The following is a 15,804-nucleotide window of genomic DNA, read 5'->3' on the forward strand; positions in this document are numbered from 1 at the left end:
TAAGAATATGTAAATTGTTTTAATTGCACCAATGAGTTGTACTCGCTGCTGCAAACATCCATGTTGCCTATCAGGCCCGGGTAGGGTGCTAAATAAATAATGTTTCATCATAATGAAAGGCCACATATGTACATCTTCGAGGACTCTTCAGAAACTCATAGAGCCAGGCTGGGAAAGTCAACGGCATACTCCCCGACCTAAGAACCGTCCGATTAAAATTTTTTGTTTTTTACAAAAAAAAATTGTAGGTCTAAAACGGAGATTTCAGATAAGCACTGGTTCAATTTTTCGTATCTTGGGAAAAGGCATTAGTTAAAAATGGGATGTACAAATTGACATAACGCTGACAAGACATAAGTTATGAAGTGAGAGGTCATCAACGCCCATGTTTCGTGCTTTATATTTTATTTCTATAATTTCTATTTCTATAATTCTATTTCACTTTAAATAATTTTAAAAAAAAATTTAAGTAATTACTTCTGTTGGTATTTTACAGATTTTCTACTAAAAACAGATTTTCTGGTTTAAATTTTATTCAAAAGGCCATTCCTTTTTAAAAAAACTAAGACTATTTCCACGTTCTTCTGATCATCATTCAGAGCATCCGATACACTCGGTCCTACTCCCAATCTACTCAAGTTCGCAGAATAAAAAAGACATTTCTCAAATATGTGACTGATCGTAAGTACAAAATATAAAATATATATACAAAGTATAAAATAAAGTTTATTCAGGTTAAACAATTTACTTTTTGTTTTATTCCAAAATGGGACAAAGGTTTCCATTAAAGCTAATGTAGACACACATATACATATTAAGTTAATAGCACGGCAATATAGGACTCCAATGGGAGTCTTGGCCGAAAAAAAAAAGTTAGTAGCACATACCGGGGGGGGGGGGGGGGCAAAACCTAGGTTACGCCTCTGGCCACCTTGCCTAGACTGTATTGAAGTTAGTACGAGTACGCGACATCTCCAATATTGACCATATTATCTTCTTTAGCACAATAACAAAATTTTTATTTAGTCAAATCTAATTGACTCGAATAAATTCAAATAAAATATATCAATGCCGGCTTTAATTAACGGTAATTGGAGCTAATTCAACATCAAGTTTCTCTATTCTTCTCAGGATGGCAGCACATCCGCCATTGCCTAAATGGGATGTATTATTGATAATATTGACTATTTATGTTTAAAATAAGCGGCCAAAATTAATCATAGCCCTTATTGATTAACATTAAACTACTCCATTGTGATGCAATTATTCCAATGTATATGACCTAATATTATTATCAAGATTTTGAAAACATATTGATGAATTGTAATATATCTGAATGACCACTATTTAGTTTTAATTTTAATTATTATATGGTTTTATTATTGAGTATTAAATCTAAATAATAAATAATAAAGTTTTAGTTTCTATTGGAGATGACTAATCGTTATCTACCAGCTGTTAAGAGTGAGTGTTGCTGTGCCTCGCTATCAGCGGCCATATTCCCTCAACCAGTCGTTCGTTAAGTTGCTTCGTGCCTCGTGGTCCTCTCTCGTCTACAAATCATTTCACCACTCGCTAGTTAACTGTGTTCTTTCATTTTTCACCTCTTTGAAAAATATTCTTGAAGAAATATGTCTTACCACATTAAGGATGCTGTAAGTTTTAGTTATCACATATCTTCCTTTTCATTCCTACTTTTTTTTTTTTTTTTTCATTCAATCCTATGTTCAAGTTCATTATCGAATTAAAACTAATATGTTAGGGAGTAATATTAAAATAATTTTAGTGATTTCAACTGTTGAATTAATAAATTAGATAAGCTTTTTCTAATAGCTTTCTGATAAATAAGATACGCAAACGAATATTTACACTTTATCAAACCTTCGTCATTTATTCCATCTCTTGTAATTGTATATGTATTATTGACTCAAACATTTAGAGCTATATTTTACATATTTTAATTAAAAATTTTATCCTTGAAATTAACTTATGATAGGTCTTGAAAGAGCCAATAGAAGTAAATCATTGTTGCTGCCTTTGTTTAGTCATTAGAATGTTATTCAATAGGAAATGGTGCAATCCTATGATTCAACAGCCCAAGGGATTCCCACTATCAACTTCTTCTTTATCCTTATTATTTCTCTTTAGTATGTATTGAATGAAATTTTAATTTTATTTTAGTTCAGTAAATTTATATTAAATGTAAATGTTTAGTTCCTAACCTCTTGGAAAATGGTTTCATTTAATAAATTTTAACTCTTTAGGCCGACTTGGAGAATAAGTTGAAAGAAGCCGGTGATAACTTGGTTGTCATTGATTTCCATGCGACATGGTGTGGACCCTGCCGCAAAATTGGACCGAAATATGAGGTATCTGTGTTGATTTTATTTTGTTAATATAGTCATAGATATTAATAGAGCTTATTAAAACAAAATTATATGTAGGAATTTGCTGGAGCTTATCCTGATGTCATGTTTCTCAAAGTTGATGTTGATGAATGTGAAGACATTGCTGCCCAATATGAAATTTCAGTGATGCCCACATTTATTTTCATCAAGAATTCTAAGAAGGTGCGTATGATAAATTTGAAATTTTGGAGAAGTTTAATTTAATAAATCCTCTTGTGAGCGTATAGTTCCATGTTTGATTTAGGGTCTTATCTAATTCATTCATTATCTTTGAGTGTAATATGTCATTGATAATGATGTTGCATAATCAATCTTTATTTTTAAACCTTACAAATTGCTTTTAAAGTTTTATAGCTTATTTTTGTTTCATTATTCTAATAATTTTATTATTATATATCTTTTAGATCGAGGCCTTTTCTGGTGGAAACGAGGACAAACTTAAGGAAGTGATCTGTCAACTTAAATGAGCAAATTAAATCTTTTTTTTACCAGTATTAAATGCTTGAAAGTTTAACGCAAAATTATTTAAAAATAAATTTATACATGCTATGTTGCTGGATTGATGTTTTTTTAATTTAAAATATGTACAATTTACGAAATAAATTTAGATTGATTTGGAAAAGAATATCCCTACATAGTCAAAATGTTTCAATCGATATTTGTCCATTCCTTTACAGTGAAATCATTCTTATAAATTTTATTCTTTATTGTTCCGAACTTGTTTTAATATTATGTTGATTATATGGAAACAATCAAGTATCGTCTCATTTCTTAATAAGATATAAGAATGTTACAGGACCATACTTGGTTAATAGATTTGATATAGATTTTATATTACTTGATTTCTGGTTAATGGATAAGATATTTTTATTTTTCATAATTTTAAAAATGAATTTCTAGATTTATAAGACTTATGTTAGTTTGTTTTACTCACTTTGTCACTTTAGCGCTATATAGTAAATTCTGGTGTTATCTGTTACCTTTTACTAGTTTGGCTAGAAATATGCATTTAAAAAGTTTGCTCCTCATTCACTGGGGAACAGAAAAATAATATGAAAGTTGGTTTGATATTAATTGTAATATTCTTCATTTTTATATATTTTATATATATTTTGATAACTGTGTCAGGTTTATCAAGGCAGTTTGTTCTATGAGAATAAAAATGTGCAGCATATTAAGAAAGAACAAAAAAAAATATTAGCACTTCACATAAATATTTTATGAATAAACATTGAATGAATCTTCAAGTTTTTATTTATTTATTTTTTCCCCTGTATTTTTTAGATCATAACATTGATAGTTTTTGCTGGTAATAAGGACTTGAAAATCTCAAAAGACATGAGTGGAGAAGTTTGTTGGGGGGTGCGGTCAGCAAAGAACAACATAAATAAACAAAACCATATTTATTTATTTTATGCTGACGTTTCGACCTGAGTTTCATTATGGTTATGACATCGAAGGTAGGCCTGCAACTGGCCTATGAATCTCTGAGGATTGTTTTACTTAATAAAGGACATGTAGCAGGCAGATAGTATCAGTATATCTAGAATAATGTTTAGTTTAGGATCAACTCAGCCAATATCTGATAATTGAATGGTTCTAAACTACAGCAAATTTATATATATTTATATTAAGAAAATAGATCAGGTTGTGGTAGGGAAAAGTTATACTGAGCTGAAAATTGTTTTGTTGAACTTTTGAATAAAAGTGTTGGTTTTCGATAATAGTTTCTCCACTAAAACCGTCTTTATCAGTGTGGTCACTTATCAATTGGTATTGATGATAAGACCAGTTGGAATGTTTAGGTCAAATAAGGTGAGATAAACGATTAGGCCAGTTGGAATGTTGTGACCAAATAAGGTGAGATAAACGATTAAGCCTGTTGGAATGGATGTATTTTGGGGGTAGAACAGGGGGAGTTGTTCTTGATGGATGATTATTAGATTGTACAAAAAAAAATTGTAGCTAACATACTTGGTCGGAAACTGCTTGAAAAAATAAAACACCAATTTTATGAATATTTTGATTTCTTCTTTGAGACTGATTATTCCATTATGATCAGTTTAGGAATAATTTTTCACTTAATTTTCATACAACATAAAAAAATAAATTAAACAAATCATCAATATTATGTTACGTATTAAAATCTAATTAAAAAAATATATAATTTAAATTAAATTAAAAATCAGCATACTAGACCACTTAATAATAAAATATAATAGCCAAGATCCAGTTATAAAAATAACCTTGGAAATCTTTATTAATTTATTTTATGTCTCCTACGTTTCGTCCACTCTGCCAATCTATAGTATAATATCACTTCTCAGTTCTAATATCACAACCTCAAAATAATTTTTAAAATGCCCAAGCCTTATATAATATAGTTGATTAATCAATATTATTTAATATTGAGGAGAAGATGGTTGGGGGTGCGGTCAATGAAACACAAATAAGTATGACTAACTTATTTTAATGTAACTTATTTTAATGTGTAAGTTAGTCATACTTATTTGTGTTTCATTGACCGCACCCCCAACCATCTTCTCATTTATCATCCACGGTCAACTATCTCTCATAATTATTATTTAATATTAATTATTTTAATTGAAAATTTTATATACCCTGTATATTGATAAGATAATCTGATCTAAAGAATTAATATTAAATGAAATAACTGACAATTATAGATTAATTAATCGTATTATATCAGTCTTAGGCATAAGAGCAAGACACTATTTTAAAAATTATTGGCTGTAAGACTGTGAAATGGAAATTGAAATTATTCTTGATAATGCAAGGGCCCTGTTTTCTAATAAAGTACAAACTAATACTAATAAATTTATGTATGTATGTATAGTTGACCGTAAAAATTGATATATAGGGAGATGGTCAGGGTTGCGGTCAAAGGAGAAATAAAAATAGTTGTAAACTATTTTTATTTCTCCTTTGACCGCAACCCTGACCATCTCCCTATATACTAATAAATTTAAATCCAACTTGTACTTTAGTACTTTTTAACTCCTGTAATATCAATAATAGACATTCCTAGTGTGAAAAAAAAGTTTTAGTGTTATTCCCACGTTGTTTCTATACTTGTATTAATAAACCAATACTTTAAGCTTTTATAATGAAACGAGCCCAGGTTTGGCTATTTATTATAATTAGAGCTATTTTACGCAAGTATTAAGTTGTTCTGGGTTGGTGATTAAATTCTTAACAAATCAAAAGAGCAATCTTTGAAATGAGATTACTATAACCAAAGATCTATGTTGAAATTTTGATTATCAATTAATTATTTTGTATTATTCAATCCAATATTTTGTATAATTCCAAATTTGTTTGTATACTATTTCTTTTCAATTTTATGTTTCTCTAAATGTTGTTATCTCTTTTGTTCCATAGCCCTGATGAAGACCTGAAACTCAGGTCAAAAGTCGGCATAAATAAATATTTGTTTATTTATATATAGGAGGATGGTCAGGTTTGCGGTCACAAGTGAAACGAAAATATAATAATTATTTTCGTTTCACTTGTGACTGCAACCCTGACCATCTTCCTATATATCAATTTTTACGGTCAACTATTTATACAGATATACAATTTGTTTATTTATGTTTTTCTTTGCTGACTGCACCCCCTGATCATCTCTAATCAAACATATTTTCTATTGCAATTTGACCAGAACCGGTAATGAAAGTGATTTGGCACACCAGGTATTTTATTTTCGTTAATTTATTGGCACAGTGAAACCTTTTGATAAGAAACAATCTCTTTAAACAACACCTCTACTTGTAGGGCACTGTTGTATATGAAAACAATGTGTCAGAAACCTCTGTTGAAGGATCCCGGCCCAGAATGGTTTTCAATATTTAATCCATTGAGCAATATTCATTCCTTTTAATACACAAAGAAAAAAAATCCTTTAGTACATAATAATCTTGAAATATGTACATAATAGGCAGAAAAAGTAATATGAAAATTAAAGGAACAGGTGTTAAATTATTTGGGGAGTAGAATCACCAAAGAACCATTGATATAAATCAGTGATCCATTCACCATTTCCTTCGTTTCAGTAACAAATGAAACTGCTAATATTTATATGGCGCCTTTTGGTTGATTTGGTACTGACTGCACTTTGGGATGCAGTGGGTCCAACTATTTAAACTTCCGACGATTAAAATTTTAAGCTGTTGACATCGTTTGTATATTTTGCAATAGGAATTACTAAAAACATTGTTTTTTCAAAAGCAATTTATATTGCCAAACCATAATAATAATGTAAACATAAACATAAACGTTCAATTTTAAATAAAGACAATAATTGATATGAAACTTCCAATTGTGTTCATTAAATCTATATACATCCTATCAATATCAAATCTAGCAGTAAGGAAGCATTGCCCGGTCAGCTAGTCCACATTATTGGTTTTTCCTAACGCTTAAAATTACTGGCCCAATCTTTACCAGAACTAATCTTTGTGGTCGCCAGGAGGATTAGCATTATTAAAATCTATACATTCCTGCTTACCAAATAGGAGATATCTCTTTGGCTTCTGCTTACCAAATAGGAGATATCTCTTTGGCTATACCCCTCAACCAGGAATATCCATACCAGAGAAAGTTGATGCACACAACACAAACCTTTTGATAAGTTCTAAATTATTTTAAGAAAAGGTATTTTTACTTTTACTTGTCTACTATATATGGAATATATACATTAAATAGTAAGTGAATATTTGAGGTCCCCCGAGTCCGAAAAACTAAGTCTCGTAAAATGGCCTGTTTAAATGTTCATTGAAATAAAGTAATTTATCTAAAGCAATCTATCGAGAAACATTTTTTTCTTAAATTAATAATTTAATAACTTCTCAGCTGCCACTCTCGAGGCACGCCCACGATGGTAAGTGACTATAGGTTCAGGGTAAGTGACTATAGGTTCAGGGTAAGTGACTATAGGTTCAGGGTAAGTGGCTATAGGTTCAGGGTAGTATTTTTACTTGGGTGGTGCTTTTATTTGGTTTAGTATTTTTAGTTTGTTACTACGTATTAGTACTTTATTAGTTGTGTTAGTTTTTTAGTTGGTTACTATGTGCAAAGTTGATGATGCGTTCGCCGCTCTTGTTACGCTTGCCAAACTATGATTTCCCAATAACAAGTTCCTCTCCTGATCTGTATTTGCCCACTCTACTATTCCTGTCTCCCATCTCGAGTAGAGTGTCCTTAGAGCCAATTTTTAATTTGTCTATTGTTGTTTGCAGTTTCTCATAAAAATTTTCTTTGTCTTGAATTGTTGAAGAATCTGTCGGGGCGTAAATCTGGACAAGGAATAATCTCTTATCTTTACCTACATCTATCGTTAGTACAGCTATTGGTTGAGAGTTGACCTCTTAGAAATCGATTACTTTTTGTACAAGTTTTTTACTTACCTGGAACCCACACCAGCTAATCCTTTGGTTTAGTGAGAATGAGTGAGCAGCTTTCTGTCTTTCATTTCACAAATATTTTTGAATTTTCGCCTTGTTCCCGCTAGAGCGATGATATCCCATTTTGTTTGAGCTAATGCCAGTTCAAGTTCTGCTACCCGGTCTTCTGCCAGAACGCACATATTCCTAGTTCTGTATTATTTACCTTGTCGTTAGCCTATTTATAACCTAATGACGTTACATTTCCTTTTTTCACGGTTTGCTATGTTTAATTTTTGTCGAGTGGAATATTATAAATTTCGTCCTTCTTCGATATTTGGTCTGAATTTTAATCGGTACAAGTGCCTGGTTGGTTATCCTTAGAAAAGTATAGGTGAAGACTACTTGCTCTTGCTTTGATTTTAGTGATTTTTTTATTTGTTTTTTTTTTTTTAAATCAGGTGAGTTTTCTTCTGTGCTTCTAGTTCTTTTTAGCTTATTATCTTTATTTGTTTTTCTTCCAGTTCAAGTTCTTCCAAAGAATATAGCTTCCCTTCGAGCAGGAGTTTGTCGTATCTAAGGTTGCAGAAACAACTGTTGATAGCTTTGGAATTACTTAGAGATTTGTGCCAATTATGCATTTGATCCAGCCCACCCTAATATGGATCAAGTAATTAATTTAGACTTACTATTTTATAGCTATGTCCATATATAGTTACCATGATGAAGTGGTTAGAGCTGAGTACCGATTATTTTTTAGTAACTGGTTTTGGTTATTTTAATTGTTATTTCTTGTGTCTGAATGGCAAGTCTTTTTACTCTATAATGTTTTTCAGATGTACACTGATGCCTTGATGATGCCTTAATGGGTAAAAATTTGTCAAGATTAATAAATTATATTTTATGAGACTACCATGGCTTATTTATGTTTAAACTCATAATTAGCCTCCACTCTTGGTTGTCCTGCTTAGACGAGTATATCTACGTACAAATTTCTTTCAAAAGATTTCTTGTAAGAACAAGGTAATATCTGTCCTTGTTCTTTCATAGCTAATAGATAAGGGAATAACTCTGAACGAATTTTCGCACATCTCCTGGTAGATCTTCTTTGATTATAATATAGTTATATACTTCTTTGATTACATATAATGTAGTTATATACTTCATTAATTATAATATAGTTACATACTTCTTTAATTATAATATAGTTACATACTTCTTTAATTATAATATAGATATATACTTCTTTGATTATAATATAGTTATATACCTCTTTGATTATAATATAGTCATATACTTTTTTAATTATAATATAGTTATATACTTCTTTGATTACATATAATGTAGTTATATACTTCATTAATTATAATATAGTTACATACTTCTTTAATTATAATATAGTTTTATACTTATTTACAATATATATATGTATATCAACATAGAATAAATATAAATGTGAAAGGAATATGGTCCGGGTGCGGTCAAAAAAACTCAAATAGTAGAATTATACTATTTTATAATTGTATATAATATACTATTTTATTGGCTCAATAAAATAGTATAATTCTACTATTTGAGTTTTTTTTTGACCGCACCCGGACCATATTCCTTTCATCTTTACACACGGTCAATCAATAATCTTCTAGAATAAATATAGTATTATTGTTCATGGTATAAATATAGTATATAAATATAGTATTATTGTTCTTGTATTATAAGTAAAAATGATGAATATTTCAAGACCTCCTAAACATAGAAGAAACAAAGATAGTTGAGGCAAAGGATCAAAACAAGTTTGTGTTTTAAATTTATTGGCTAACAAATACGTTTCTTCCAGTTAATTTAATACTTAATAATAAACTAATAAATTTACAATATTTTGAAAGCATTGCCCCAGACTGCTGACTAGTGCCCATAAACTAAACTAATATAAGCTACTTTATGGAACATTAAACTGTCTTTAATTTGAGTGCTAATAGACATCTCTACGTCAAAAGGTTCCTTGAGAAATAGATTTACCAAACTACATTCACCAACTACATTTATCAAACTACATTCACCAACTACATTTACCAAACTACATTCACCAACTACTGAGAATTCATTATGAAATGTTGCTTGCTGTACTGTATATATTAGGGCTCACAGTTTAGCAAATTTACAACTGTACATTATAATACATTTAGTAAATCTGATCTAAGTTAAATTGGAGTGTTACTGGCGTGTCTCTAATTTAAATGATGCTTTATTGCGTTTTCCATTGTTGTAAGTAGTTTCAAAGATATAGAATTCTCAACGAAAAATATTTTTTCAACGTTTTGTAACAGCCGATATTTTGTATTCACCCTACCTATACTTGGCAGATTCATCAATTTTGACTAGTAATTATACATAGTTTTCATTAAAGTTATCAGAACCTGAGGTAAGATAATTAACTTCTTTCCCTGTGCTATATTATCAATCTCTGCTTTAGGTCCCAATATAAATATATTCCATCAAATGTAACTTGTGTCGATGTCGGCTGAGAGAGCAGACATTCCGCTTTCTCTTAACGTACGAATCGGATATAATGCAGAGGAGTTATCAACTACTATATAAAAAATAGTCACGTGAGGAAAAAAAAAATCCATGGAATAAATCGAGATGAAAAATTTCTAATTTTTATTTTCTTTGAAAAATGGTATTTGGTACTCCGAGGCGAAGCTAAAAAGGAATATTAAATGCTCTTTTCTAAAAAAATATTGACCAACTTTACCCCGACCCTTACACTTAATGTTGTTGATAACTTTTTTTCTACTCGAGAATCCGGGTATTTGATTATCTTTAAACCTTCCTATGGAGAAAAGGGACATTTTCATATAAACTGCACGTAAATTGGTCCAGTAAAGTTTATTTTGGATAAAGATTAGACCATTCCCTTTTATATATATAGATTTCCTATTAGAATATTTTGTTTTAAGCATTGAGAAGGACTGAAGAAACTGAAGCCTATCTGCTGAATTAATAAAAAAAAATGTTTAAATTGAATTTTAAAAATCAATAGATGAACTTAATTTTGGTCCATCTAGAAGTCTTGTTTAAAAGAAAGAAAACCTTATTGTATGATAACCTCCATTAAAAATTCCCTTATTTCTTAACCAACCATTAGCATGACAATAGGCATTTTTGTCTTCTTATCAATGACGTTTAAACATGTTATTATTTAAAATATATTTCTGAATTGATTTGTTTTGGCAATTATTAATACATTTGTTTCGCTACTGCCTGATAATGGAGTTGAAGGTCACATTCCGAAAGAGGTTTTAGCAATGAAATGGTTTTCCTTTCAAATGATTTGTAGAAATAATATTCTAAGTAAATAAAATGCTTTACTTAACAAGAACAATACTCCCAAAATATAGTTCCGATGGGTACACAGCACACTAATCAGTCCATATACATACTCCCATAATTTATTAACAAATATTTTACATTATAACATATATAAGAGGAGAAGATGGCTAGTGGGTGCGGTCAGCAGAAAAACAGAAATAAACCAAAAATAATTTATTTGTGCCGACGTTTTGACCTGATTTTCAGGTCTATAAAATATAAGGAGATAACAACCATCAATCAGAGAAACATAAAAATAAAATAAATAATAGACTAACAAATTTGGAAATATACATAACAAGGAATTCAAAATATAAACTAGCTGATTAATAACCATGGAAGTAGGCAGTAGCAGATTGATAACAATGTAAGATGAAATATAATATTATGTAGGTAACAAGATATGAATAAGATGAGATTTGTGATTAGTGTCTAAATAGTTTCAGTTTTTTACTAATCAATTAGTTTATATTTTCAATTCTTCGTTATTAAATTTGTTAATCTATTATTTATTTTATAGCCCTGATGAAGATTTGAAAATCAGGTCGAAACTTCTGAACAAATTGATTATTTTTGGTTCATTTGTGTTTTTCTGCTGACTGCACCCTCCGACCATCTTCTCCTCTTATTTATCTACAGTCAACTATCTTAACATCATTAAAATATATATATATATATGTGTGTCATTTAAAAAAATTGAATTCAATTAGTTTTAAAACAAAACTTATAAATGAAAACTAGATTTTTTTAAAATAAGCCAGGAGGGTAAGCCAAAAATAATTAGATGGTTTTAGATAGTTATTAACATCCAATGTATTCACACCCTATCGGTAGAATTTTGAAATACACAAGCCTAAACTTGATTCATTCCGATAGTTGGACAAATTCTTTAAGTAGGGAAATATTTATGCGTTGGCAATTCTAAAAAGAATGCTGAACCGGCGGGGTTGCAGTACAGCCCAAAAGCAGATACTCGACCGGTCCAACTCCGGACAAATCCAAGTCAATGAATATATTTTACTTATATATTTGTGCTGTGTTGAGGAAAAAACAAACTGCTAATTAAATATTTGAAATATAGTATTTATACCTAAATGATAGAATTTTAAAATATGTATATGATCTTAAACTCGAGTTAGTTATTGAATCCCAAGATTAGAGGAATTCTTTAATTAATTGAAGCACAGAAAGCAAATATATTTTTCTGCTGGTAGTTCTAAAACAATTCTAACTGTCTGGATGCAGCACAAGCGAGTTCACTATTCTTCGGCGAACATTTTTATTTTCAAACCTCTTTATTGTTTCAATATGTACAACTTACAAATATATACAATAAAATAGAAGAATATATATATAGGTAATTACTTTATATCATTATAAGAACAGTTGTAAGGTCCGCTGAAGGCAGGTTTACAGAAGTGGCATAATAGTGGCATAATAGCCGGAGGCTAACAAAGAATGGGGAGGGGCCATTCTGGCTGGTCGGCAAACACGTAGTATTTAAGGTGTATTCATACATAAGGCAAATTCGCGCATGCGTCAGTGACTGGATGGTCTATTTCGATCGGTTGGTACAAGTTGTCCTCAATTTTTGTTAATAAAGACATTATACCTTTAGGCGATTAAATTAAAAAGTTTCTGTTTCTAGATTCTAGACGAAACGTAGAATTTATAGCTTATGCAGGACTATTTATATGGATTTTTATCATCTACAATCTGCTTCGGTGATATGCATGTTTCCTTTCATTTAACTTATTATTTTGTTCATTTTTATAATTAAAATATTTTAATTCGAATATGATTGCCACAAGTCACAAGCAGCATGCGGTATCGCCGTTTGTTGCTTCCTTTGTTTACCAAGCAACTAGTAGGTCCCAGCATTGAGGAGTTCACTATTTGCCCATTTGGTCCACTCTCAGCCAGTTCTGATAAAGGATCTTCCTGCATTGGGTTTTACCAGTTCCAATCCACGGTAGTTTTTAGAAGGAGCATTCTGAGAACGTGACGAAGGAGGAAAATGTCGATGGGTATTACTAACCACTTTCGAAACTGGACGGCTGATGGGTGACGTCATCGATGACTAAGGCATAAACAAGAATTGAGTGATGAGGTGCACGTGGTTCATGTTTGTACGGCAGTGATGTATCCATTTCAAGCAAGTGTTAATCACTAAATATCCAAAAATATATAGAAACTTCTTATAACGTGTTGTGTATCACAACGCCATAGTTAAAATAGTTATCACCAGGCAGCGCTGTGAAATAGCTGATAGCAAGTTAAATCTCTGTTCAATATAATGGTCCATGTTAGTTTATCTCATATCTGTTAGTCAATGCAGTAATAACATAGTTTGTACATAGTGTGTAACATAAAGTATAACAACAGATTATTTTGAGCCAAGTCTTACTATTATAGGATGATTGTTTCTTTATTTTATTACTAATACAGTTCCTTGGATAGCCTTAGGATTGGTTCGTCACGCCGCCTAGTCATTGCAATGATAAAAAATTGCGTTTTTCGCATCATATTGGGAAATTGATTCATGACAATAAATAAACAAAAATTAGAACAGGTTATTTGCTACTCGAATTCAGCAACATGATTGGTCAAGATTACGTCAAAATCAACATAACTTGCATAATGAATTCATTACGTACATTCTTTTTTAAATAAAAAGTATAGCATAGTTTTATTAAAAATATTCAAAGACTGAAATCAAGTAAACAGTAAACATAATGTACAACTGCTTCATCTTTCTGGCGCTGCTGGATGAGGAAAGGTGAGAGGCGTTCAACTCCCCCCCCCCATAATTAGCTACACAGGGAGACAAATGCCTGCCAAATTACAGAAAAGTATAACCTCACAATAAGTCCTCAGGCCTAAGTTTCAGGCTACCGCTACTGTCCTCTTTTCTCTACCTCAACATTAGCCAATGTATCATGAAACGCTCCAACTTTTTCATGATTAGTTTTTGTTCATAATTTCAGTTAGTTTAGAAAGAGATACTGTTTTTCGTATTGCAGCACCGAAGTAAGGAGACATACCATTTGATGGGAGTAAGAGATGTAAGGAGTCATACCAAATGGCGGAGGGAGGTAAGGCGGCATATCATCCTAATCCCCCATCCATTACGCCACTATTAGCGGGATTGTCTAATGGAACTGCTGTCAATTCTAGGTATAAGGAGCCGTCCGTAGCTCAAGTGGCTGAGGCGCAGTTCTTAGCAACCTGAGAACTGCGGGCGGCGCCGGTTCGTATCCTGTCTCGGTCGTGGAATTTTTTTTTCGTGGGGCCACCCACCATGGTTAGAATAGATTAGTAACCTTTAGATAACCCACCTATGTTAGAAATGATCAGGGAGGGGGCCAAAAAAATTTAAAGAATTCTAGGAAGATGGTTCGGGTCACCGGGCCGCATAATAAAAAAAGAAAAGTATTTATTAATAACCAACAAGAGGTTAATCGGGACTAAATGAGAACAAGGTACAAACATTCTCCTCATATCGAATGTACGTGTAACTGAATCGATTGGTTAACAAGTACAATACTGAAAAAATAACACTGGAATAATGATTACTCAACAAATAATAATTAATAGTAACAACAAATATGCTAATATTAATAGAAGAAATGGAGAATGAGGAAATAGATGAAGTGAAACTACGGTGTAGTAAGATATTAGTATAAGATATTAATATAATAGTATAAGATATTAGTATAAGATATTAGTATAAGAGACCAAGATGAAAAACAGTCAGTTATTTCACCCCAATTTTTGATTAGTTTAATGAAAACCATGCATAATCCTTAGTCAAAATTAATGAGTCTGCCTTAATAATAAAATTGGAAGAAGATAGTTGACCGGATGGCGGTTAATAAAGCTATCAAAATAGTAAAAGAAAACTATTTATTGTTAACTAACGTTTCGCTCCACTTTGAAGGAAGGGGTTCATCAGGGCTGTCAGTTGAGATCTCTATTTCAAGCCCTGCAAAGTGAACCTATAGAATACTTTATCACGTTTATTTTCTTAGCAGTAGTAGCTTCAAACAATTTTGTTTAGCCATCCCTAACCATCCCTAACCATCCCTAATGCCACGTAAATAATGACATGATTTCCAAAGTAAAATTAAAAGTTTGACAAAAGATGAGGTTTATTTAAGTACATCAATATAGAACAATAATCCCCAAACGTTGTGCAACAATAATAATATAGAATAAAATATATTTAAATTTTTAAAGTTTTTACACAGAGAAAGAAATTTATTCAATCATGCTGCCCAAATACATGGGGTTGCCACATTACACAGCATACTGATCAATCCGTGACTGGACATATACAAATTTATAAATTACATTTTTTTTTTATATGATACATATAATAGAAAGATAACATTTTTTTTTCCACACATTATTATTTTACAATTAAAACAAATTTATTGAAAAAGCCACCATTTTGTATTCCCCAATCCCCCCACTTATACTTGGAGGACTAATCAGATTTGACTATTAACAATACATAGTTTTCATTAAAGTAATAAACAATTAGGGTAAAATAACTGACTTTTTATCCAGCGGGTACTTGTAGAACAGAGTAGGGGTAGAACAGAGTAGGGGTAGAACAG

At 31.0% G+C, this 15,804-nt stretch overlaps 1 protein-coding gene across 1 annotated transcript; it reads left to right on the forward strand.

The window, feature by feature from the left end:
• The first annotated feature begins 1,476 nt into the window (after positions 1-1,476).
• LOC106678082 (thioredoxin-2) lies at positions 1,477-3,655 on the forward strand. The gene is made up of 4 exons (XM_014416382.3): positions 1,477-1,655; positions 2,265-2,369; positions 2,445-2,570; positions 2,813-3,655. Exons 1-4 carry the CDS (start codon positions 1,632-1,634, stop codon positions 2,873-2,875), a joined length of 318 nt encoding a protein of 105 aa, XP_014271868.1. The 5' UTR covers positions 1,477-1,631; the 3' UTR covers positions 2,876-3,655.
• The last annotated feature ends 12,149 nt before the right edge of the window (positions 3,656-15,804 follow it).

Source organism: Halyomorpha halys, unplaced genomic scaffold (assembly GCF_000696795.3).
Source record: "Halyomorpha halys isolate HHAL.00 unplaced genomic scaffold, Hhal_1.1 Scaffold122.1, whole genome shotgun sequence".
NCBI classification, from domain to species: Eukaryota; Metazoa; Arthropoda; class Insecta; order Hemiptera; family Pentatomidae; genus Halyomorpha; species Halyomorpha halys.